Below are 24,123 nucleotides of genomic sequence, written 5' to 3'. Positions count from 1 at the left end.
TGTATCTACAATAATATATACCTGACAGGAGCCCATACAGTCTGTATCTACAATAATATATACCTGACAGGAGCCCATACAGTCTATATCTACAATAATATATACCTGACAGGAGTCCGTACAGTCTGTATCTACAATAATATATACCAGGAAGGAGCCCGTACGGTCTGTATCTACAATAATATATACCAGGAAGGAGCCCATACACTCTAGCATCTTCAGTAGTGAGCCGGCTAGAGTGTATGGGCTGCAGTCAGGGAACCAGGAAGGAGCCCATACACTCTAGCATCTTCACAGTGAGCCGGCTAGAGTGTATGGGCTGCAGTCAGGACCTGGAAGCAGCCCATACACTCTAGGCTCAACCCTGATCATTTATGATGGTAAGACTAGAGATGTGTGAGGTTCGGCGCGGCCGCTCCCACGGTTAGGTGATGGTTGTCCTTGAGGTGTGTCTGTGCTGCCCGCTCATTTCCTCAGCCCATGGACGCTGCACTGTGCAGTCAGGGCCGGCTGAACTCTCCACTGACCAGCATGGCGCTGTCACCCCGCACGCTGCAGCCTGTCACCCACATCATCTTTGACATGGACGGCCTCCTGCTCGGTGTGTACACGCGTTCTCCCCTCATGTGCCGATTTACCACACTGCATTACTGCTGCTCGTCCCTCTGGGAAGGACAGTGTTAATACCACGCCGGCTGTTAACGCTTTCCCTTCCTTCTTGTGCACCGGTTCCTTCTTGTCACGCACTGCAGCAGCTGGCATTACTGCCTGCCATTACTAGAGGTGCAGTGCTCTGCAGGGAGCGGGTGTGATGCTCTGACTGTCACTTCTGCTAATAGGATAGAATGACTTCCTGCTGACGTCTTATATGGTCGGCCCTGCTGGGCATACAGGGAAACCCCGTGTACGTGGGGCACCTATTGGCCCTTAGTGCAGAGACGCAGGCGCTATGCTCACTAGTCAGCCCGGTACTTCCACAGGGTGCGGCTTCTCCATTACCGTAATATCTGTTGTAGTCAGGAACTCGGATGACCACAGTAACTCCGCTATGCTGGCAGCTCCAGCTTTCCTTGTGGGGCCGGGGCTAGTCAGGTGTACTGTACTGCCCCAGGGGGAGAACACTTAGGCTGCAGAGGACAATGGGCTGTCAGTGTGCAGTATGGATTAGTTCACGGACTATTTAGTTTACTTTCACATTATATTAGTTTTTGTTACGTTGTTTGTTTTTTGTATATTCATTTTTTTTTTGTCGTTGAACAATTAACTTTTCTTTCATGTTGCTGAATTACTGATGTTAGAAAACAGAGACTGCAAATATGTGAACTCCAGAAACCGACGCAATCAAATGTAATCGGCTTTAGTACTGCAGTGCCGGCTACAAATGGCATCGGAACATGCTGCATATTGGAAAGAAAAAACCTGTGGCCCCAATTCATTATTTGCAGTTTTTATCATTTTTTTTCGACACTGTAGGCGAGGTTTTACTTATTCAGACGGTTTAGGCCTCATTCACACATTCAGTATTTTGTGAGGTAATTTACCTACAGAATTTCCTGCGGTTTTTCCTCCATTATTGCCTGAGGTTCTGACCTCCAATATTTCGTGAAGTTTACAACTCTGTATTTGTAAGCCAAATCCATGAGTGGAACAATCAGAGGAAAAGTATAATAGAAACACGTCACCACTTCTGTATTGATCACCCACTCCTGGTTTTGGCTTACAAATACTGATATATAAGCCTGCCCACTGTGCTTTTTTAGTCCGTGTAAACAGATCTGCGGTGCGAGTTTCAAACCGCCACATGTCCACTTCTCTTGTGGGTACGCTGAGTTTTATCTGCATCTGCAGGTAAAAAACACATGAAAAATACATGTAATTCACACTAACAAGAAAGTTTTATCAAAAGCAAAATACCAGGAAGTATCAATCCAAAAAAGACAAAACCCGCACTGCTAAAAATGCGATAAAAATGCATGTTAAAAAACCTAATGGAAAAAGCGCAAGTTTCCTAATTACCATAATAGCTGCAGAATATTTGCAGTATCAAAAACTTGCAAAAAGCTCATGGTGAGAATGTAGCCTTAGGCTGCTAAGTAAATTGTGACATATTTTTTCATTGCATTTTTGAGTGTGTTTATTGTGATTTTTCTCACTTTTTGGTATTTGGTTTTTGCTTCATTGATACAGTCATGTGTGGATTACATGCTTTTCTATGCATTTCCACTGTAGAAACACACTAAAAACACATGCATTTTCTACCTGCCTTTACTACCTACCTTTCGTTGTTACGCAATTGGAAGTTAAGGTGCAATATTATGAAGGATTAAAAGGCTTAAAAGAAGTGATAACAAAGAAAAATAGGCCAGCTTTGATTTTGTGCGGTCATCCTGGATGCACCATTGTGAAGAACATTATGCAAAAAATAAAATCGGCTGCTACAAAATAAAGTTGCTTTAAAAAAAAAAAATGCAAATGATGAACTGGAGCCGCAAAGTTTCATACAACTATGACTGTTTTTTGGGTCTTTTGTTTTTTGTGCCTTTTTCGATGAAAAAGTTTTATGACCCTATTAACAAACGCGTCATAGTTTATAACTCATTCAGATATCCATTTGTCATATGCGAGTTCCTTGATTTTCACTGATAGAACTTGTACCACATGTAGGTCATCAACTGGGAAAAAAAAACAACAACACATTTTCTAATTCAGTACTGCACTGCAGTCATTTTATTGCTATGCAAATGCTGTTGTTTTGTAGTATATATTTTGTTTAGTTTCATGCCATGTAATACTGCTTATGTTATATGTGCTATGTACGACCTGCAAATTTGATTGCAATTATGCCTTTGAGGGCAAAGTCAGATGGCCGCATGACTCAGACGACAATCACTTCGCAGTGCACAGACTGGCTGGCTTCTCTCCTGACAGGACAACCACCAGCCAGTCCGAACATTGCAAAGCAATCCTTGCCCATCTTATACGGCCGTCTGACTGTGCCCTCAGTTAGATTCTGTATGCTCAACACACAATGTATTTTTTAACTTTAATTTGCACATGATGCTCGATATTTGAGACAAATGTAACAGATATCCCTGAATTGAGATCGAAGTGTCTGAATTATCGCTTGTATAAGCAAGGTTTTTGCACTGTGCAAGTTTTGCGTGCAGTGGTGGTGAGTAAGAGCGCAGTGTGGTTGGCATTAGCATATGCCTTCAGCCCCAGTGGAGTTGAAAGGGCTTAAAGGGAATCTGTCACCCCAAAAATCGCGGGTGAGGTAAGCTCATCGGCATCAGGGAATTATCTACAGCATTCTGGAATGCTGTAGATAAGCCCCCGATGTATCCTAAAAGATGAGAAAAAAAGTTAGATTATACTCACCCAGGGGCGTTCCCGCTGCTGGTCCGGCGCCTCCCATCTTCTTCAGATGACGTGCTCTTCTGGTCTTCACGCTGTGGCTCCTGCGCAGGTGTACTTTGCCCTGTTGAGGGCAGAGCAGAGTACTGCAGTGCGCAGGCGCCGGGAAAGGTCAGAGAGGCCCTCGCCTGCGCACTGCAGTACTTTGCTCTGCCCTCAACAGGGCAAAGTACACCTGCGCTGGAGCCACAGCATGAAGACCAGAAGAGGACGTCATCTGATGAAGATGGGAGGCGCCGGAACCGGACCAGCAGCGGGATTCGTTCCAGGTACATTTTGATCACTGTGATAAAACCTATCACAGTGATCAAAATAAAAAAAATAGCAAATGCACCCCCCCCCCCTTTATCACCCCCATAGGTAAGGACAATAATTGTTCTGTCCTCACTAAATGAGGCAGGCTCATTGTAGCTATCCAGTCAGCTAAACCGCTATACCGGGGTCCAATAAGGAGACTGTGGTTGAGTCTGTGCTTTGTTAAACGTAGTGGTATATTGATGCGGTGAAACTGTGAACAATGATATACATGGAATCAGTACATGGTATAGAACGATACATACTACACATGATAAACATTATGCATTACATTTAGAAGGCTAGTAACTGAACTAGGAGTGCAACTGGTTAAGCTAGGCTAATATAGAGCAGAAATATCTAGAGAAAAAACATAAAGACATACCGGCAATGCAATCGCAAGGGGAATGAAGTGTAAGCGTCTTCCCTGGAAGGCAAACTAGAGGAAGTGAATGAAAACTGGAGGGAAATGTGGGCTGAGCTACCATAATGCATTGCAAAGGAGGATCAGACATAAAAAATACATAGCAGAAAAATAGAACAGTCAACATATCTCTGACCGCTAGAGGGAGCCAAAGCACTACAGATGAATAAAGGCATGAATATATCAATACTGTATACTGAGAAACTGCGATTATGCAAACAGATAATCAGAGGTAACAATTTAGATGGCGGAGACAGAACACTCCCCGTCTGACATCAACGGATGTCACTACTCCTTTCTTCCGAAGGCAACAATAGGACCAGTTCAGATACCGGTCTGGAAAATGTCTTAGGTTCATTCCCTTTGGTCATCCTTAGTTCAACTTTGCGGACATTGTCATCCTTGCTGGGGAACGTTGCGGTAACTAGACCAAGTGGCCACTGGTTCCGGTGAATTTGACAGTCCTTCACAAGAACAAGGTCACCTACGTTCAGAATAGGTTTAGTAGATTGCCACTTCGTACGTGGCTGCAGAGTAGACAAATATTGTTTGCGCCACCTGTCCCAGAAAGTATTTGCAAGACTTTGTACCTGTCTCCATTGGCGCTTGTAGAGGTCCTTAGTAGGGTTGAGCGACTTTCATTTTTTTAAGATCGAGTAGGGTTTTGGGAAACCCGATTTTGTCCAGAGTCGAGTGCAGTCGGCCGATTATCGCTAAAAGTCGGGGATCGACCGAAACACGAAACCCAATGCAAGTCAATGGGGAAGCATAGTCGGCAGTGAGTGGAGGCCAGGAAAACACCTACAGTGCCCATTTTAATGCCAAAAACATCCATTCTTGTTTCTGAAGCTTGCCAATCTTAATTAACTGTATAATAATAGTTGGGCATAGGGAATTGGGGGAAAGTTGTGGGGGGAGTAGGGCTGGCTCAAGTTTTTCGTGGGCCCAGGAAATGCGGACTACGTCACGGCGGTGTTGCAGGGAAAGGTAAGTATTTAAAAGTTGCAAGTGCTGTGATCCTGAGCAAGCAGGGGGGGGCCCACTCGTTCGCATTGCCACTGGCACAGGGCCCCTCAAAGTACGGCGGTGTGTTTGCATGGCGGGGGCGCCTCCCACCAGCAGCGACACTTTTGCGTACTCTGAGGGGCCCTGTGCCAGTGACGTCGCCAACGAGTATGCCCCCCCACCTGATGAAGGAACCTGCACTTTCATCTGCACCTTCCTCTTTGTCCCTGTGTAAGGTGGTATAACATGCGGGAAGGGGAACCTTACTTTCAGCAGGGTCAGATTCTGGCTGTGTAGAGTACAAGGGGAATGTAGTGGTCTAGGTCAATGTACCAGCAGACTCATTTAGCAGTGGCTGGGCAATGGGCAGGATGAGGAGGAAACAGATATAGGGCCAAAGAATAAAGTAGGCTACATGCAGTTCAAAATTGGTAACAGGACTAAACAGGCGGCATTGCTTTGTTCAGTGGAGTAGCAAACCCAAGAGCAGCAGACACTGTTTCAAGGGCCTAACCACACTAGTAGGCCAAATGCAGTTTAATATCTGATAGTATAGGGCGAAAGCCAGAATGTGGAAGCTCAGCTTTGTTCAGTTGAGGACAACACCAGGGAGGGGCAGACACCTTTAGTAGGCCGGAAAAGCCTATTGCATTTTTTAAAATGGTAATTTGGAGAAGAAGGTTGAAGCTCAGCTTTATTTAGTTGAGGGCAACACCAGGGAGGGGCAGAAGCCGTTAGTAGGCCCTAACCACCATTTTTTTTTTTTAAAACCACTTAATGAGAGCCGGAAGGTTGAAGCTCAGCTTTATTTAGTTGAGGACAACACCAGGCAGGGGCACACAGACAGACACCTTTAGTAGGTCGGAAAAGCCTATTGCATTTTTTAAAATGGTAATTTGGAGCAGAAGGTTGAAGCTCAGCTTTATTTAGTTGAGGGCAACACCAGGGAGGGGCAGAAGCCGTTAGTAGGCCCTAACCACCATTTTTTTTTTTTTTTAAACCACTTAATGAGAGCCGGAAGGTTGAAGCTCAGCTTTATTTAGTTGAGGACAACACCAGGCAGGGGCACACAGACAGACACCTTTAGTAGGCCGGAAAAGCCTATTGCATTTTTTAAAATGGTAATTTGGAGCAGAAGGTTGAAGCTCAGCTTTATTTAGTTGAGGACAACACCAGGCAGGGGCACACAGACAGACACCTTTAGTAGGCCGGAAAAGCCTATTGCATTTTTTAAAATGGTAATTTGGAGCAGAAGGTTGAAGCTCAGCTTTATTTAGTTGAGGGCAACACCAGGGAGGGGCAGAAGCCGTTAGTAGGCCCTAACCACCATTTTTTTTTTTTTAAACCACTTAATGAGAGCCGGAAGGTTGAAGCTCAGCTTTATTTAGTTGAGGACAACACCAGGCAGGGGCACACAGACAGACACCTTTAGTAGGCCGGAAAAGCCTATTGCATTTTTTAAAATGGTAATTTGGAGCAGAAGGTTGAAGCTCAGCTTTATTTAGTTGAGGACAACACCAGGCAGGGGCACACAGACAGACACCTTTAGTAGGCCGGAAAAGCCTATTGCATTTTTTAAAATGGTAATTTGGAGCAGAAGGTTGAAGCTCAGCTTTATTTAGTTTAGGGCAACACCAGGCAGGGGCACACAGACAGACACCTTTAGTAGGCCGGAAAAGCCTATTGCATTTTTTAAAATGGTAATTTGGAGCAGAAGGTTGAAGCTCAGCTTTATTTAGTTGAGGGCAACACCAGGGAGGGGCAGAAGCCGTTAGTAGGCCCTAACCAAAGTTGAAGGCCAAATGCAGTTTAATTTCTGATACTATAGGCCGAAAGCCAGAAGGTGGAAGCTCCGATTTAGACAGTGGAGGACAATTTGAATTAGGGACTGCAGACAGACTTAGTAGGCTGTCCCCTGTGGACCATGCATCCACCACATTAACCCATTGCGCCGTAATGGACACGTAATCTTCCGTGGCCATGCCTACAGGTCCATGCGTCTGTTGTCAGGTGCACCTTTGTACTCACAGATTGCCAGAGTGCATGGACAATGCGGTCTTCTACATGCTGGTGGAGGGTTGGGATGGCTTTTCTCGCAAAAGAAGTGTCGACTGGTTAGCTTGTAGCGTGGTACAGCGTAGTCCATCATGGCCTTATTAATAGTAAATAAAATATATAACTAGGCTCTATGAACTTTTAAATAGGTTCCAGGGGTACACGGGCAGCATTGGTGTGGTCAGTGGAGGAGTATTGCAAGTAGGGGCTGCAGACAGGCTATCAAAGGCCTAAAATAACAAACAGTAGGCAGTCTTGGCAGTTTTACATCGGTTACATGGATACACAGGCAGGCACTCCAGGCAGCATTGTGGTCAGTGGAGGAGTATTGCAAGTAGGGGCCGCAGACAGGCTATCAAAGGCCTAAAATAACAAACAATAGGCTCATTGCAGTTTTACAGCGGTTACATGGATAGACGGGCAGGCAGCTTGGTGGTGAGTGGAGGAGTATTTAAAGTAGGGACCGCAGACAGGCTATCAAAGGCCTAACATAACAAACAATAGGCTCATGGCAGTTTTACAGCGGTTACATGGATACACGGGCAGGCAGCTTGGTGGTCAGTGGAGGAGTATTTAAAGTAGGGACCGCAGACAGGCTTCAAAGGCCTAACATAAGAAAATGGGCTGGCTGTAGGCACTTTATAATTGGTTCCAGGGGTACACGGGCAGCAGTGGTCTGGCCAGTGGAGGACTAGTGGAAGGAGGGACCGCAGACAGGCTTCAAAGGCCTAACATAAAAAAATGGGCTGGCTGTAGGCACTTTATAATTGGTTCCAGGGGTACACGGGCAGCAGTGGTCTGGTCAGTGGAGGACTAGTGGAAGGAGGGACCGCAGACAGGCTTCAAAGGCCTAACATAAGAAAATGGGCTGGCTGTAGGCACTTTATAATTGGTTCCAGGGGTACACGGGCAGCAGTGGTCTGGTCAGTGGAGGACTAGTGGAAGGAGGGACCGCAGACAGGCTTCAAAGGCCTAAAATAACAAACAATAGGCTCATGGCAGTTTTACAGCGGTTACATGGATACACGGGCAGGCAGCTTGGTGGTCAGTGGAGGAGTATTTAAAGTAGGGACCGCAGACAGGCTTCAAAGGCCTAACATAAGAAAATGGGCTGGCTGTAGGCACTTTATAATTGGTTCCAGGGGTACACGGGCAGCAGTGGTCTGGCCAGTGGAGGACTAGTGGAAGGAAGGACCGCAGACAGGCTTCAAAGGCCTAACATAAGAAAATGGGCTGGCTGTAGGCACTTTATAATTGGTTCCAGGGGTACACGGGCAGCAGTGGTCTGGTCAGTGGAGGACTAGTGGAAGGAGGGACCGCAGACAGGCTTCAAAGGCCTAAAATAACAAACAATAGGCTCATGGCAGTTTTACAGCGGTTACATGGATACACGGGCAGGCAGCTTGGTGGTCAGTGGAGGAGTATTTAAAGTAGGGACCGCAGACAGGCTTCAAAGGCCTAACATAAGAAAATGGGCTGGCTGTAGGCACTTTATAATTGGTTCCAGGGGTACACGGGCAGCAGTGGTCTGGTCAGTGGAGGACTAGTGGAAGGAGGGACCGCAGACAGGCTTCAAAGGCCTAAAATAACAAACAATAGGCTCATGGCAGTTTTACAGCGGTTACATGGATACACGGGCAGGCAGCTTGGTGGTCAGTGGAGGAGTATTTAACCCTTTCGCGACATGCGCCGTACATGTACTGCGCATGTCGGGTCCCCTGCTTTGATGTGCGCTCCGGCGGTGAGCGCACATCAAAGTCGCGACATGTCAGCTGTTTTGTACAGCTGACATGTGCGCGCAATAGCGGCGGGTGAAATCGCTATTCACCCGCCGCTATTAACCTGTTAAATGCCGCTGTCAAATGCAGACAGCGGCATTTAACTACCGCATCCGGCCGGGCAGCCGGAAATGACGTCATCGCCGACCCCCGTCACATGATCGGGGGTCGGCGATGCATCAGGAAGGTAACCATAGAGGTCCTTGAGACCTCTATGGTTACTGATGCCGGCCTGCTGTGAGCGCCCCCCTGTGGTCGGCGCTCACAGCACACCTGCATTTCAGCTACATAACAGCGATCTGATGATCGCTGTTATGTAGCAGAGCTGATCGGGCTGTGCCTGCTTCTAGCCTCCCTTGGAGGCTATTGAAGCATGGCAAAAGTGAAAAAAAAAGTTTTTAAAAATGTGAAAAAAATATTAAAAATATAAAAGTTTAAATCACCCCCCTTTCGCCCCATCCTAAATAAAACAATTAAAAAAAAAAAAAAACCTACACATATTTGGTATCGCTGCGTTCAGAATCGCCCGATCTATCAATTAAAAAAAAGCATTAACCTGATCGCTAAACAGCGTAGCGAGAAAAAAATCCGAAACGCCAGAATTACGTTTTTTTGGTCGCCGCGACATTGCGTTAAAATACAATAACGGGCGATTAAAAGAATGTATCTGCGCCGAAATGGTATCATTAAAAACATCAGCTCGGCACGCAAAAAATAAGCCCTCAACAGACCCCAGATCACGAAAATTGGAGACGCTACGGGTATCGGAAAATTGCACTTTTTTTTTTTTTTTTTTTTTTTTTTTAAGCAAAGTTTGGAATTTTTTTTCACCACTTGGATAAAAAATAACCTAGACATGTTAGGTGTCTATGAACTCACAATGACCTAGAGAATCATAATGGCAGGTCAGTTTTAGCATTTAGTGAACCTAGCAAAAAAGCCAAACAAAAAACAAGTGTGGGATTGCACTTTTTTTGCAATTTCACCGCACTTGGAATTTTTTTCCCGTTTTCTAGTACATGACATGGTAAAACCAATGATGTTGTTCAAAAGTACAACTCGTCCCGCAAAAAATAAGCCGTCACATGGCCATATTGACGGAAAAATAAAAAATTATGGCTCTGGGAAGGAGGGGAGCGAAAAACGAAAACACAAAAACGAAAAAGGGCCGCGACTTGAAGGGGTTAAAGTAGGGACCGCAGACAGGCTTCAAAGGCCTAACATAAGAAAATGGGCTGGCTGTAGGCACTTTATAATTGGTTCCAGGGGTACACGGGCAGCAGTGGTCTGGTCAGTGGAGGACTAGTGGAAGGAGGGACCGCAGACAGGCTTCAAAGGCCTAAAATAACAAACAATAGGCTCATGGCAGTTTTACAGCGGTTACATGGATACACGGGCAGGCAGCTTGGTGGTCAGTGGAGGAGTATTTAAAGTAGGGACCGCAGACAGGCTTCAAAGGCCTAACATAAGAAAATGGGCTGGCTGTAGGCACTTTATAATTGGTTCCAGGGGTACACGGGCAGCAGTGGTCTGGCCAGTGGAGGACTAGTGGAAGGAGGGACCGCAGACAGGCTTCAAAGGCCTAACATAAAAAAATGGGCTGGCTGTAGGCACTTTATAATTGGTTCCAGGGGTACACAGGCAGCAGTGGTCTGGCCAGTGGAGGACTAGTGGAAGGAGGGACCGCAGACAGGCTTCAAAGGCCTAACATAAAAAAATGGGCTGGCTGTAGGCACTTTATAATTGGTTCCAGGGGTACACGGGCAGCAGTGGTCTGGTCAGTGGAGGACTAGTGGAAGGAGGGACCGCAGACAGGCTTCAAAGGCCTAAAATAACAAACAATAGGCTCATGGCAGTTTTACAGCGGTTACATGGATACACGGGCAGCTTGGTGGTGAGTGGAGGAGTAGTGCAAGGAGTGTCTGTCCCAGTACTCCCAAAATATAAATAGATGTTAATGTCTCGCAAAACAACCAAAACAAAAAAAAAGGTGGCATACTTAGGTACAGGGGTGGGCTCATCTGCTGAGTTTCTGACATAGTAATTTGGCAGTAACTATTTAATGGTGCCAATATAGGACACAGACACAGACTACTTTAAGTTGCATCGTAGATGTCTACAAATTTGTATTGTCAGTGCCAGACATTGAATGATGTCAGCAAATAGACTAAAGATTGGTGGAGCTGTGCGACATAATTTTGCATGTGGTAGAGCACATTTTGAGCTGGGGTAGGGGGGAACTCTCTAGAGGCCGGCGGGACCGCCCCAGGGCCCCTCATGTTACAACGGTGTGTCTGACGTTGGGTGTGCACCACCACCGCCAGAGACACTACATTGTACTATGAGGGACCCAGTAGCAATGCCGTCAACCAAAAGCGAGCACACCCACCTCTTCAGACAAACAGCAGTCTCACGGGTGCTTGCGCCAAGTCGCGATACCACGGCCCCGTGTGGGGAGTTTGGCCATTTAGGGAGGTGTAAACATGTCGTATGCTGTACAATCAGCTGCAGCAAATTAGACATTAGAAAAGTAATTCATAGGCAAGAGCCTTTCATAGGAAAGCTAGGTGTCGGCCGGGCAAGGTGGGGCAAAAGATTTCGAAATCCAGTTGTGGTTCATTTTAATGAATGTTAGATCGTCAACATTTTGGGTAGCCAGACGAGTCCTTTTTTCGGTTAATATTGAACCTGCAGCACTGAATACTCTTTCTGATAGGACACTTGCTGCCGGGCAAGCAAGCTCCTGCAATGCATATTCTGCCAATTCTGGCCAGGTGTCTAATTTGGAGGCCCAGTAATCAAATGGGAATGACGGTTGAGGGAGAACATCGATAAGGGATGAAAAATAGTTAGTAACCATACTGGACAAATGTTGTCTCCTGTCACTTTCAATTGATGCAGCAGTACCTGTCCTGTCTGCAGTCATAGCAAAATCACTCCACAACCTGGTCAGAAAACCCCTCTGTCCAACGCCACTTCTGATGTGTGCACCCCTAACACTCCTAGTCTGCTGCCCCCTGGAGCTCGTGTGAGAACGATCACGTGCGCTGTGTGCTGGGAATGCCTGAAGCAAACGGTCAACAAGAGTTGATTGTTTGGTTGCTAATATTAGTTCCAAGTTCTCATGTGGCATAATATTTTGCAATTTGCCTTTATAGCGTGGATCAAGGAGGCAGGCCAACCAGTAATCGTCATCGTTCATCATTTTCGTAATGCGTGTGTCCCTTTTTAGGATACGTAAGGCATAATCCGCCATGTGGGCCAAAGTTCCAGTTGTAAAATCTCCGGTTGTGATTGGTTGAGGGGCAGTTGCAGGCAAATCTACGTCACTTGTGTCCCTCAAAAAACCAGAACCCGGCCGTGACACGCAACCAATTTCCTGTGCCCCCGGGAAAGGTTCGGCATTAAAAATATACTCATCCCCATCATCCTCCTCGTCCTCCACCTCCTCTTCGCCCGCTACCTCGTCCTGTACACTGCCCTGACCAGACAATGGCTGACTGTCATCAAGGCTTTCCTCTTCCTCTGGTGCAGACGCCTGCTCCTTTATGTGCGTCAAACTTTGCATCAGCAGACGCATTAGGGGGATGCTCATGCTTATTACGGCGTTGTCTGCACTAACCAGCCGTGTGCATTCCTCAAAACACTGAAGGACTTGACACATGTCTTGTATCTTAGACCACTGCACACCTGACAACTCCATGTCTGCCATCCTACTGCCTGCCCGTGTATCCTCCCACAAATAAATAACAGCACGCCTCTGTTCGCACAGTCTCTGAAGCATGTGCAGTGTTGAGTTCCACCTTGTTGCAACGTCTATGATTAGGCGATGCTGGGGAAGGTTCAAAGACCGCTGATAGGTCTGCATACGGCTGGCGTGTACAGGCGAACGTCGGATATGTGAGCAAAGTGCACGCACTTTGAGGAGCAGGTCGGAGAACCCAGGATAAGTTTTCAATAAGCACTGCACCACCAGGTTTAAGGTGTGAGCCAGGCAAGGAATGTGTTTCAGTTGGGAAAGGGAGATGGCAGCCATGAAATTCCTTCCGTTATCACTCACTACCTTGCCTGCCTCAAGATCTACTGTGCCCAGCCACGACTGTGTTTCTTGTTGCAAGAACTCGGACAGAACTTCCGCGGTGTGTCTGTTGTCGCCCAAGCACTTCATAGCCAATACAGCCTGCTGACGCTTGGCAGTAGCTGGCCCATAATGGGACAACTGGTGTGCAACAGTGTCATCTGCCGATGGAGTGGTTGGCAGACTGCGTTCTGTGGAAGAGCTGTAGCTTCTGCAGGAGGACGAGGAGGAGGAGGAGGAGGGGGTGCGAACGCCTACAGCCAACTGTTTCCTAGACCGTGGGCTAGGCACAACTGTCCCTAAATTGATGTCGCCTGTGGACCCTGCATCCACCACATTCACCCAGTGTGCCGTGATGGACACATAACGTCCCTGGCCATGCCTACTGGTCCATGCATCTGTAGTCAGGTGCACCTTTGTACTCACAGATTGCCTGAGTGCATGGACGATGCGCTGTTTAACATGCTGGTGCAGGGCTGGGATGGCTTTTCTGGAAAAAAAGTGTCGACTGGGTAGCTCGTATCGTGGTTCAGCGTACTCCATCAGGGCTTTGAAAGCTTCGCTTTCAACTAACCGGTAGGGCATCATCTCTAACGAGATTAGTCTAGCTATGTGGGCGTTAAAACACTGTGTACGCGGATGCGAGGATAAGTACTTCCTTTTTCTAACCAGAGTCTCATGTAGGGTGAGCTGGACTGGAGAGCTGGAGATCGTGGAACTTTCGGGTGTGCCGGTGTACATGGCAGACTGAGAGACGGTTGGAGACGGTATTGTTTCCGCCGGTGCCCTAGATGCAATATTTCCTCCTACAAAACTGGTGATTCCCTGACCCTGACTGCTTTTGGCTGGCAAAGAAACCTGCACAGATACTGCCGGTGGTGCGGAAAATGGTGGCCTTACAGTGACGGAAGGGATGTTGCGTTGCTGACTAGCTTCATTGGCCGAGGGTGCTACAACCTTGAGGGACGTTTGGTAGTTAGTCCAGGCTTGAAAATGCATGGTGGTTAAGTGTCTATGCATGCAACTAGTATTTAGACTTTTCAGATTCTGACCTCTGCTTAAGCTAGTTGAACATTTTTGACAGATGACTTTGCGCTGATCAGTTGGATGTTGTTTAAAAAAATGCCAGACTGCACTCTTCCTAGACTCGGATCCCTTTTCAGGGATTGCAGACTGAGCTTTAACCGGATGGCAACGCTGTGCTCCAACAGGTTTTGGCTTTGACACGCGTTTTGGGCCAGATACGGGCCCGGCAGATGGAACCTGTTGCGATGTTGATGCCTGCTGCGGCCCCTCCTCCACCTCCGCTTCTGAACTACTGCCGCCTGCACCCTGTTCCCCCAATGGCTGCCAATCGGGGTCAATAACTGGGTCATCTATTACCTCCTCTTCGAGCTCGTGTGCAACTTCGTCTGTGTCACTGTGTCGGTCGGTGGTATAGCGTTCGTGGCGGGGCAACATAGTCTCATCAGGGTCTGATTGTGGATCTGTACCCTGAGAGGGCAATGTGGTGGTCTGAGTCAAAGGAGCAGCATAGTACTCTGGCTGTGGCTGTGCATCAGTGCACTCCATGTCAGAATATACTTGTAATGGGCATGGCCTGTTAAATGTTTCACTTTCTAAGCCAGGGACGGTATGTGTAAAGAGCTCCATGGAGTGACCCGTTGTGTCGCCTGCTGCATCCTTCTCTCTTGTTGTAGTTTTTGCTGAGGAGGACAAGGAAGCGACTTGTCCCTGACCGTGAACATCCACAAGCGACGCGCTGCTTTTACATTTACCAGTTTCGGAAGAGGAGGCAAAAGAGCTAGAGGCTGAGTCTGCAATGTAAGCCAAAACTTGCTGTTGCTGCTCCGCCTTTAAAAGCGGTTTTCCTACTCCCAGAAAAGAGAGCGTTCGAGGCCTTGTGTAGCCTGACGACGAAACTGGCTCCACAGCTCCAGACTTAGGTGGAATATTTTTATCCCCACGACCACCTGATGCTCCACTACCACTACCATCATTACCAGCTGACAATGAACGCCCACGACGACCTCTTGCACCAGACTTCCTCATTGTTTTAAAATCTTAACCAAAGTAACTTTATTTGTTGCTGTCAAACAACTTACACGGTGAGCTATAACTTCAGTATGATTTCAATATCCCTTAACAGGTTGGTGAGACCACAAGGAAAATCAGGCACAATGTTACACACTCTGTTTTCTGTGGCACAAAATCACAGAGATGACACACACGCAGGACTGTCACTCAAGCACTAATGTCAATATTAATCTCCCACCTAATTTATTTTTATTTTTTTCTCAGGGAGACTTTAGAAACCAAATAATATTAAAAAAAAAAAAAAAAAAAAAAAGGCTTTCTATGGCCCACTGAATGAGAGAGAGGTGGCACACCCAGGAGTCAAGACTGGCACACAAGCTGAAAGGGCAATATTACTCTCCCACTGTTTTTTTATGTATTTTTTGTTTTTTAAGGGAGACTTTAGAAACCCAATAATATTTAAAAAAATAAATAAATAGGCTTTCTATGGCCCACTGAATGAGAGGGAGAGAGGTGGCACACCCAGGAGTCAAGACTGGCACACAAGCTGAAAGGGCAATATTACTCTCCCACTGTTTTTTTATGTATTTTTTGTTTTTTAAGGGAGACTTTAGAAACCCAATAATATTTTAAAAAAAAAATAAATAGGCTTTCTATGGCCCACTGAATGAGAGGGAGAGAGGTGGCACACCCAGGAGTCAAGCCTGGCACACAAGCTGAAAGGGCAATATTACTCTCCCACTGTTTTTTTTATGTATTTTTTGTTTTTTAAGGGAGACTTTAGAAACCCAATAATATTTAAAAAAATAAATAAATAGGCTTTCTATGGCCCACTGAATGAGAGGGAGAGAGGTGGCACACCCAGGAGTCAAGACTGGCACACAAGCTGAAAGGGCAATATTACTCTCCCACTGTTTTTTTATGTATTTTTTTTTTTTTCAGGGAGACTTTAGAAACCAAATAATATTAAAAAAAAAAAAAAAAAAAAAATAGGCTTGCTATAGCCCACTGAATGAGAGATAGCACACACAGCAGTGGCACACAAGCCCTGACTGAGGCCAATATTTTTCTCCCACTGATTGATGTAGTGTTTTTGTGTTGAGGTAGAATTTAGAACACAAATCACGGAAAAAATAAATAGGCTTTCTATGGCCCACTCAGTGAGAGATGGCACACACAGGGATGGCACTGTAGCAGAAATGCCAATCTTAATCTCCCACAAAAAAAAAAAAAAAAAAAACAGGGACTGTCCTACAATTACTATCTCCCTGCAGTAATGTAAGCCAGGTATGGCAGGCAGCAATAGGAGTGGACTGATGCACAAATTAAATAAAAAGTGTGGACAAACAAAAAAGATAGCTGTGCAGAAAGGAAGGAACAAGAGGATATGTGCTTTGAAAAAAGCAGTTGGTTTCCACAGTGGCGTACACACAGCAATACAGCTATCACGGAGCCTTCTAGGGCAGCCCAATGAGCTACAGCGCTGAGGGAAAAAAAAAAAAAAATAGCTTCCACAGTCCCTGCACACCGAAGGTGGTGTTGGACAGTGGAAATCGCTGCAGCACAAGCGGTTTGGTGGTTAGTGCACCCTGCCTAACGCTCTCCCTGCTTCTGACGAAGCGGAAGCAACCTGTCCCTAAGCTCAGATCAGCAGCAGTAAGATGGCGGTCGGCGGGAACGCCCCTTTATAGCCCCTGTGACGCCGCAGACAGCAAGCCAATCACTGCAATGCCCTTCTCTAAGATGGTGGGGACCAGGATCTATGTCATCACGCTGCCCACACTCTGCGTTCACCTTCATTGGCTGAGAAATGGCGCTTTTCGCGTCATTGAAACGCGACTTTGGCGCGAAAGTCGCGTACCGCATGGCCGACAAGCACAGGGGTCGGATCGGGTTTCATGAGACGCCGACTTAGCCAAAAGTCGGCGACTTTTGAAAATGATCGACCCGTTTCGCTCAACCCTAGTCCTTAGCGTCGAATCCTCCTGGAGGGGCACTGGACAGTCCCGTTTTCTGGGTAAGTAGAGTAGCTGGAGTCAATAGCAAGGGCTCCTCAGGGTCGTTAGGAACTGGAACCAAGGGTGTGTAATGCCACTGCTTTGGATGAACTGATCTCCTGATTCGTAGCACTCTGTTATTGACATAAACGTAGAATCGCCTGGTTTCGTTGTGGATATATCCCAGGACTACTTTGCTGTCCGAGTAGAACTTGGCCTGTGTCAGGTCGATATCCATTTCGGATGTGATGAACTCTGCTAACTCAATGGCTAGGACTGCGGCACAAAGCTCTAACCTGGGTATAGTGTGCTCTGGTTGTGGTGCGAGTTTGGCCTTTCCCATAATGAAACCAATGTGGCACTGACATTTGGAATCTACAGTTCTCAGGCAACAGCGGCAATCGCTTTGACAGAAGCATCTGCAAATACGTACAGTCTTTGGCTTTGTATTTCAGTAGATGGCACAGGGGCGTATGGTCTTGGCACATTCAGGTTGGAGAGTGCCGCTAACGAGTTCTTCCACTCTTCCCACTGGATCCTCTTATCAGGTGGCAGAGGTGCATCCCAGTCAGATGTTTCCCTAGTTAAGTCTCTTAGTAGGGCCTTGCCTTGTATAGTAACAGGAGCTGCGAAACCCAAGGGATCGTACAGACTATTGATGGTAGACAGGACGCCTCTACGTGTGAAAGGCCTTTCTTCCTGGTTGACCTGAAAGGTGAAAGTGTCTGACTGTAGATTCCAGAGAAGCCCAAGGCTGCGTTGCATTGGTGCGGGGTCTGACCCCAGGTCCAGGTCTCTGAGACCATTACATAGGTCCTGAGAAGGGAACGCTTCCATGAGTTCTTGGCTGTTTGAGGCTATTTTATGAAGCCTAAGGTTCGAGCAGGCAAGCATGTCCTGGGCTCTCCTGAGAAGACTGATGGCAGTCTCAATTGAAGGCATTGCTTTGAGACAGTCGTCGACATAAAAGTCCTTTTCTATGAATCTTCTGACATCTTCTCCGTATTCTGCTTCTCCTTCCTGAGCTGACCTTTTGAGTCCGTAAATGGCGACGGCAGGGGAAGGACTGTTGTCGAAGATGTGCACTCTCATGCGGTACTCTGTGACTTCTTTAGTAGGATCATTGTCTCTGTACCAGAAGAATCTTAGGAAGTTCCTGTCTCTCTCTCTCACAAGGAAACAATGGAACATTTGCTGGATGTCAGCGATGAAGGCAATGGAATCCTTACGGAAGCGCATAAGTACTCCCAGCAGTTTGTTATTGAGGTCTGGTCCTGTTAGTAGAACGTCATTTAGGGAGACATCATTAAATTTGGCACTGGAATCGAACACGACTCTAATCTGGCCTGGTTTCTTAGGGTGGTATACTCCGAACATGGGTAGGAACCAGCATTCTTCAGAGTCTTTGAGAGTGGGAGCTAGTTCTGCGTGACAGTTTTCAAAAATCTTTGACATGAAGGAGAAAAAGTGATCTTTCATCTCTGGTTTCTTTTGCAGATTACGTTTGAGAGAGGAGAAACGTTGTAATGCCTGATTTTTGTTGTTCGGTAGACGTGGTCTGTGGGTTTTGAAGGGAAGAGGTGCGACCCAGCTGTTGGTCTCATCTTTAACGAGTCCCTTGTCCATTACCTCTAAGAACAACTTGTCCTCTACCGACATTGCCACTTGGTTGTCCTGTTTAGTTCTCTGGAAGACTGTGCACCCTAACTGATCCTCATAGCTTCCCGACACTATACTGCTGTCGTGAGTAAAGTCTATTAAATGATTGGGCAGTTGGATGCTGTGTGGCAGTTCCCTGACATGGAACTCATTGTTACAAGGTTGAAACAGAGATGGTCGTCCTTTCTCCAATGTATTTGTCAGCATGCTTGTCACAGAAGATGGGGCGTGCATGTGTCCCAAGCATACGTTGCCAATTATGACCCATCCTAGGTCTAGCTTTTGGGCATAGGGAGCATTGTGGAGTCCATTGATATGACGTCTCACTTTATGAACCTGCAGGATATCTCTCCCCAACAGCAGAATTATCTGGGCCTGATGGTCGAGTTCTGGTATAAGGTGTGCTATTTGCTTTAAGTGAGCGTGATGGATTGCTACATCTGGCGTAGGGATTTCAGATCTGTTGTCTAGGATCTGGTTACATTCGATGATCGTATGTAGTGGTAGGCAGAATTGTCCGTCTAATGACTTGATTTGGTAGTCTGTAGCTTTCCTGCCTGCTGTTGTCACAGTACCTGCACATGTCTTTAATGAGTAGGGAGTGCTTGGCCCTTTGATGTTGAATAGGTCAAAGAAAGTTGATCTAGCCAAGGATCGATTACTTTGATCATCCAAGATAGCATACAGTCTTACAGCCTGGTCTCTATGACCTTTTGGGTATACTCTGACAAGGCATATTTTTGAACAGGACCTACTGTCTATTGTCCCTTTGCAGACCTCGGTACATTGTGAAGTGATCTCTGGCGTAGCTGTATCAGTGTTCCTTTCCTCCCCGCCATGCTCACTGTCAGCTGGCGTGTTTTGTGCACTCCATGGAGCTGGGCCTGGGTGTAGAGCAGTGTTATGGTCTGTGGTGCCACATTCTGTGCATTTTACACTGACCTTGCAGTCCTTGGCGAGATGAGTTGTGGACGAGCAGCACTTGTAGCAGATACCGTTCTCTTTCAGGAAGCTTCTGCGGTCTGGCATAGATTTTCCTCTGAAGGCTCTGCATTTCAGGAGAGGATGAGGCTTCTGATGAAGTGGGCACTGCTTGTCAGGGTCCTGCACCTTTGTCTCTGATTGGGAGCAGCCAGCAGACCTGTAATTAGAACCTGGAGAAGAAACATAAGTCTTGTGTACTGCCACAGATGTTCTGCGTGGATTTGCAGGTGGTGACGGTGTGGCATATGGCATTGCAAAGTCAAAGCTAGGATCGTTTCTAATTCTCGCTTGTTGGTGTATAAAGTCTACAAAAACGGAGAAGGGAGGAAATGGAACACTGTGTTTGTATTTGTACGTGGAACCATGTGTGAGCCACCTCTCCTGTAGATTGTAGGGCAACTTCTGGACTATAGGGTTAACACCTCTGGCTGTGTCGAGAAATGCAAGTCCCTGTAGGTCGTCCTCGTATTTGGCAACTTGGACTTCCTTTAGTAGGTCGCTTAGCTCTCTAAGTTTCTGGAGACCTTTGTTAGAAATTTTAGGAAAGTCATCGATTCTTTTGAACAAGGCTCTTTCTATTACTTCTGCTGAGCCGTAACACTCATCCAGCCTCTTCCAGATCTCTTTGAGGCCGGTCTCAGGGCGGTTTATATTAATGTCTCTGATCCTTACTGCGTGTTTGACTGACTCTCCTCCCAGGTATTTGACTAACAGGTCTATCTCTTCCCTGTGTTGTAGCCCCAAGTCTCTAATTACATTTTGGAAGGAAGCTTTCCAAGCTCTGTAACCTTCAGCTTGGTCAGTGAATTTCATGAGTCCCTTGGCAACCAGTTCACGTCGTGTGAAGAACTTGGCAAATTCTGTTGTGAACCGGTTGTCGGTGGAGTACACTGGTGATGGATCGCCCTGATAGTGATGTGAGGTGCGTTCATACCTGTTAGTGTCCTCAGGGTGGCGCCAGCCGGTGTCGTATTGCTTCGGTCTGACGTACGGTGTGTCAGCAGGGTGATCCACGTTGGTTACCTGGTGAGGGGCAAGGTAGTCATTAGCAGAGTCGTTTTGTCTCACGTTTTCGAGTTTGTTTCTGTCCTGGAGCTGAGCCTCGTGGTGACTCTCGCTCACTTCGCTGGAGACGTCGTATTCTCGTTCTGGTGCTGGTTCAGGGTTATAGTTTGGATCAGGAAGTTCATTAACATACTGAGATGTGCGTTGTGGTGTGTCTTGTAGTGGAAACTCCAGACTTGACGTACTGCTTTGGCTATGCAGCTTGGGGCTTTGCGCGGCTTCTAGCGATTCCGCTTCAGCGAGGGCTGCGGCAGCTTCCCTTTTTGCTGCTAGGCTTTCTAAGGCGGCATCCACACGTGCCTTTTCTAACTGCATCCTTCTCTCTTGATCGGCTCTCTCATGATCTATGCGTGCTCTCTCTAAGCGTGACCTTCTCTCTTCATCATCTAGGCGTGCTTTTTCTAATTTAAGTTGCATCTCTTGGTCAGCAAAGCTCGCTCGTATTTTGGCGGCTTCAGCATTTGCGCGGGCAATGGCAACCGCGCTGGTGATGGATGTTGTCTTTGAGGAAACGGAAGTAACAGATCTTGTTCTATGCGATTTGTGAGACATGGTGTCTTGGGAAAGTGCTTGGCTGTGCAGAGATTGCTGTAGCTGTATTTAGTCTCTGAGTAGCCGGTGACTTGAATCCCACTAGTTGGATGGCTGCCGTTTCACTGTTCTGTCCTCACTAAATGAGGCAGGCTCATTGTAGCTATCCAGTCAGCTAAACCGCTATACCGGGGTCCAATAAGGAGACTGTGGTTGAGTCTGTGCTTTGTTAAACGTAGTGGTATATTGATGCGGTGAAACTGTGAACAATGATATACATGGAATCAGTACATGGTATAGAACGATACATACTACACATGATAAACATTATGCATTACATTTAGAAGGCTAGTAACTGAACTAGGAGTGCAACTGGTTAAGCTAGGCTAATATAGAGCAGAAATATCTAGAGAAAAAACATAAAGACATACCGGCAATGCAATCGCAAGGGGAATGAAGTGTAAGCGTCTTCCCTGGAAGGCAAACTAGAGGAAGTGAATGAAAACTGGAGGGAAATGTGGGCTGAGCTACCATAATGCATTGCAAAGGAGGATCAGACATAAAAAATACATAGCAGAAAAATAGAACAGTCAACATATCTCTGACCGCTAGAGGGAGCCAAAGCACTACAGATGAATAAAGGCATGAATATATCAATACTGTATACTGAGAAACTGCGATTATGCAAACAGATAATCAGAGGTAACAATTTAGATGGCGAAGACAGAACAATAATAAAATAAAGAAAATATATTTACTTTTATTTTTCCACTAGGTTTAGGGTTAGAACTAGGGTTAGAGTTAGGCTAGGGTATGTGCACACGGTGCGGATTTGTAGCAGTTTTCCATCAGGTTTACAGTACCATGTAAACCTATGGAAAACCAAATCTGCTGTGCCCATGGTGCGGAAAATACCGTGCAGAAACGCTGCATTGTATTTTCCACAGCATGTAAATTCTTTGTGCAGATTCCGCAGCGTTTTACACCTGTTCCTCAATAGGAATCCGCAGGTGAAATCCGCACAAAAAACACTGGAAATCCATGGTAAATCCACAGGTAAAACGCAGTGCATTTTACTTGCGGATTTTTCAAAAATCTCACACGAATCCGCAACGTGGGCACATAGCCTTAGGGTTAGGGTTGGAATTAGGGCTAGGGTTGGAAATAGGGTTAAGATTAGGCTTGTGGTTAGGGTTAGGGACGGGTTGTGGTTAGGGTTGGGATTAGGGTTAGGCTTAGGGTTGGGATTAGGGTTAGGGGTGTGTCGGGGTTAGGGTTGTGGTTAGGGGTGTGTTGGGATTAGGGTTGGGATTAGGGTTAGGGGTGTGTTGGGGTTAGTGTTGGAGTTAGAATTGAGGGGTTTCCACTGTTTAGGCACATCAGGGGTCTCCAAACGCAACATGGCGCCACCATTGATTCCAGCCAATCTTGCGTTCAAAAAGTCAAATGGTGCTCCCTTCCGTCTGAGCCCTGACATGCGCAAAACAGTGGTTTACCCCCACATATGGGGTATCAGCATACTCAGGACAAACTGGGCAACAACTATTGGGGTCCAATTTCTCCTGATACCATTGCGAAAATAAAATAAATTGCTTGCTAAAACATAATTTTTGAGGAAAGAAAAATTATTTTTTATTTTCACGGCTCTGTGTTATAAACTTCTGTGAAGCACTTGGGGGTTCAAAGTGCTCACCACACATCTAGATAAGTTCCTTGGGGGGTCTAGTTTCCAAAATGGGGTCAATTGTGTGGGGTTTCTACTGTTTAGGCACATCAGGGGCTCTGCAAACGTAACATGATTCCTGCAGACCATTCCATCAAAGTCTGCATTCCAAAACGTCACTACTTCCCTTCTGAGCCCCGACGTGTGCCCAAACAGTGGTTCCCCCCACATATGGGGTATCAGCGTACTCAGGACAAACTAGACAACAACTTTTGGGGTCCAATTTCTCCTGTTACTCTTGTGAAAATAAAAAATTGAGGGCTAAAAAATAATTTTTGAGGAAAGAAAAATGATTTTTTATTTTCACGGCTCTGCGTTATAAACTTCTGTGAAGTGTTGTGAATTCCGCTCTTGGGCTCCCTCCGGTGGTTGTAAGTGGCATTTTTGCGAGTTCTGCTCTTGGGCTCCCTCTGGTGGTTTTAAGTGGTACTGCTGCTCCTTGGATTTAGTAGTCAGCAGCTGCTTCCACTGATTGTCTTTCTGGCTCGACTATTTAGCCTGGTTCTATCCTTCAGCCTGTGCCAGTTGTCAATGGTTCCTGGTTTGATTCACATCTCTGTTTGGATTTCCTTGATATTGTGACCAGTTCAGCAAAGATAAGTCCTTGCTTTGTTCTTTTGCAGTCCACTTGTTGTGGACTTAATCTTTCTGCACTTTCTATGTTTTTTCTAGTCCAGCTTGTCAGTATGGATTTATTCAGTTAAGCTGGAAGCTCTGGGAAGCAGATTTACCCTCCACACCTTTAGTCAGGTGTGGAGATTTTTGTAAACTCTGTGGTGGATTTTTCTAGTTTTTAATACTGACCGCACAGTATTCTTTCCTGTTCTTTTTATATAGTTAGACTGGCCTCCTTTGCTACATCCTGGTTTCATTCTGCGTATGTCATTTCCCTCTCCACTCAGTCAATATTTGTGGGGGGCTGTCCTATCCTTTGGGGATTTTCTCTGAGGCAAGATAGCTTTCCTGTTGCTATCTTTAGGGGTAGTTAGTCCTCCGGCTGTAACGAGGTGTCTAGGGAGTGACAGGAACATCCCACGGCTACTTCTAGTGTTGTGTTAAGCTCAGGAACTGTGGTCAGT

The 24,123-nt window shown here is 46.4% G+C and overlaps 1 protein-coding gene across 1 annotated transcript in view; it reads left to right on the top strand.

Moving 5' to 3' along the window:
• Window positions 1-417: 417 nt before the first annotated feature.
• Window positions 418-24,123, top strand: part of PUDP (pseudouridine 5'-phosphatase) — a 516,315-nt gene continuing 492,609 nt past the window's right edge. The window contains exon 1 of the mRNA XM_077294723.1: window positions 418-601. Within this exon, the coding sequence (XP_077150838.1) occupies window positions 481-601 (121 nt within the window). The 5' untranslated portion in view covers window positions 418-480. The remainder of the gene's footprint in view (window positions 602-24,123) is intronic.

Source organism: Ranitomeya variabilis, chromosome 3 (genome assembly GCF_051348905.1).
Source record: "Ranitomeya variabilis isolate aRanVar5 chromosome 3, aRanVar5.hap1, whole genome shotgun sequence".
Taxonomy (NCBI): Eukaryota; Metazoa; Chordata; class Amphibia; order Anura; family Dendrobatidae; genus Ranitomeya; species Ranitomeya variabilis.
This window is presented reverse-complemented; position numbering and strand designations above follow the sequence as displayed.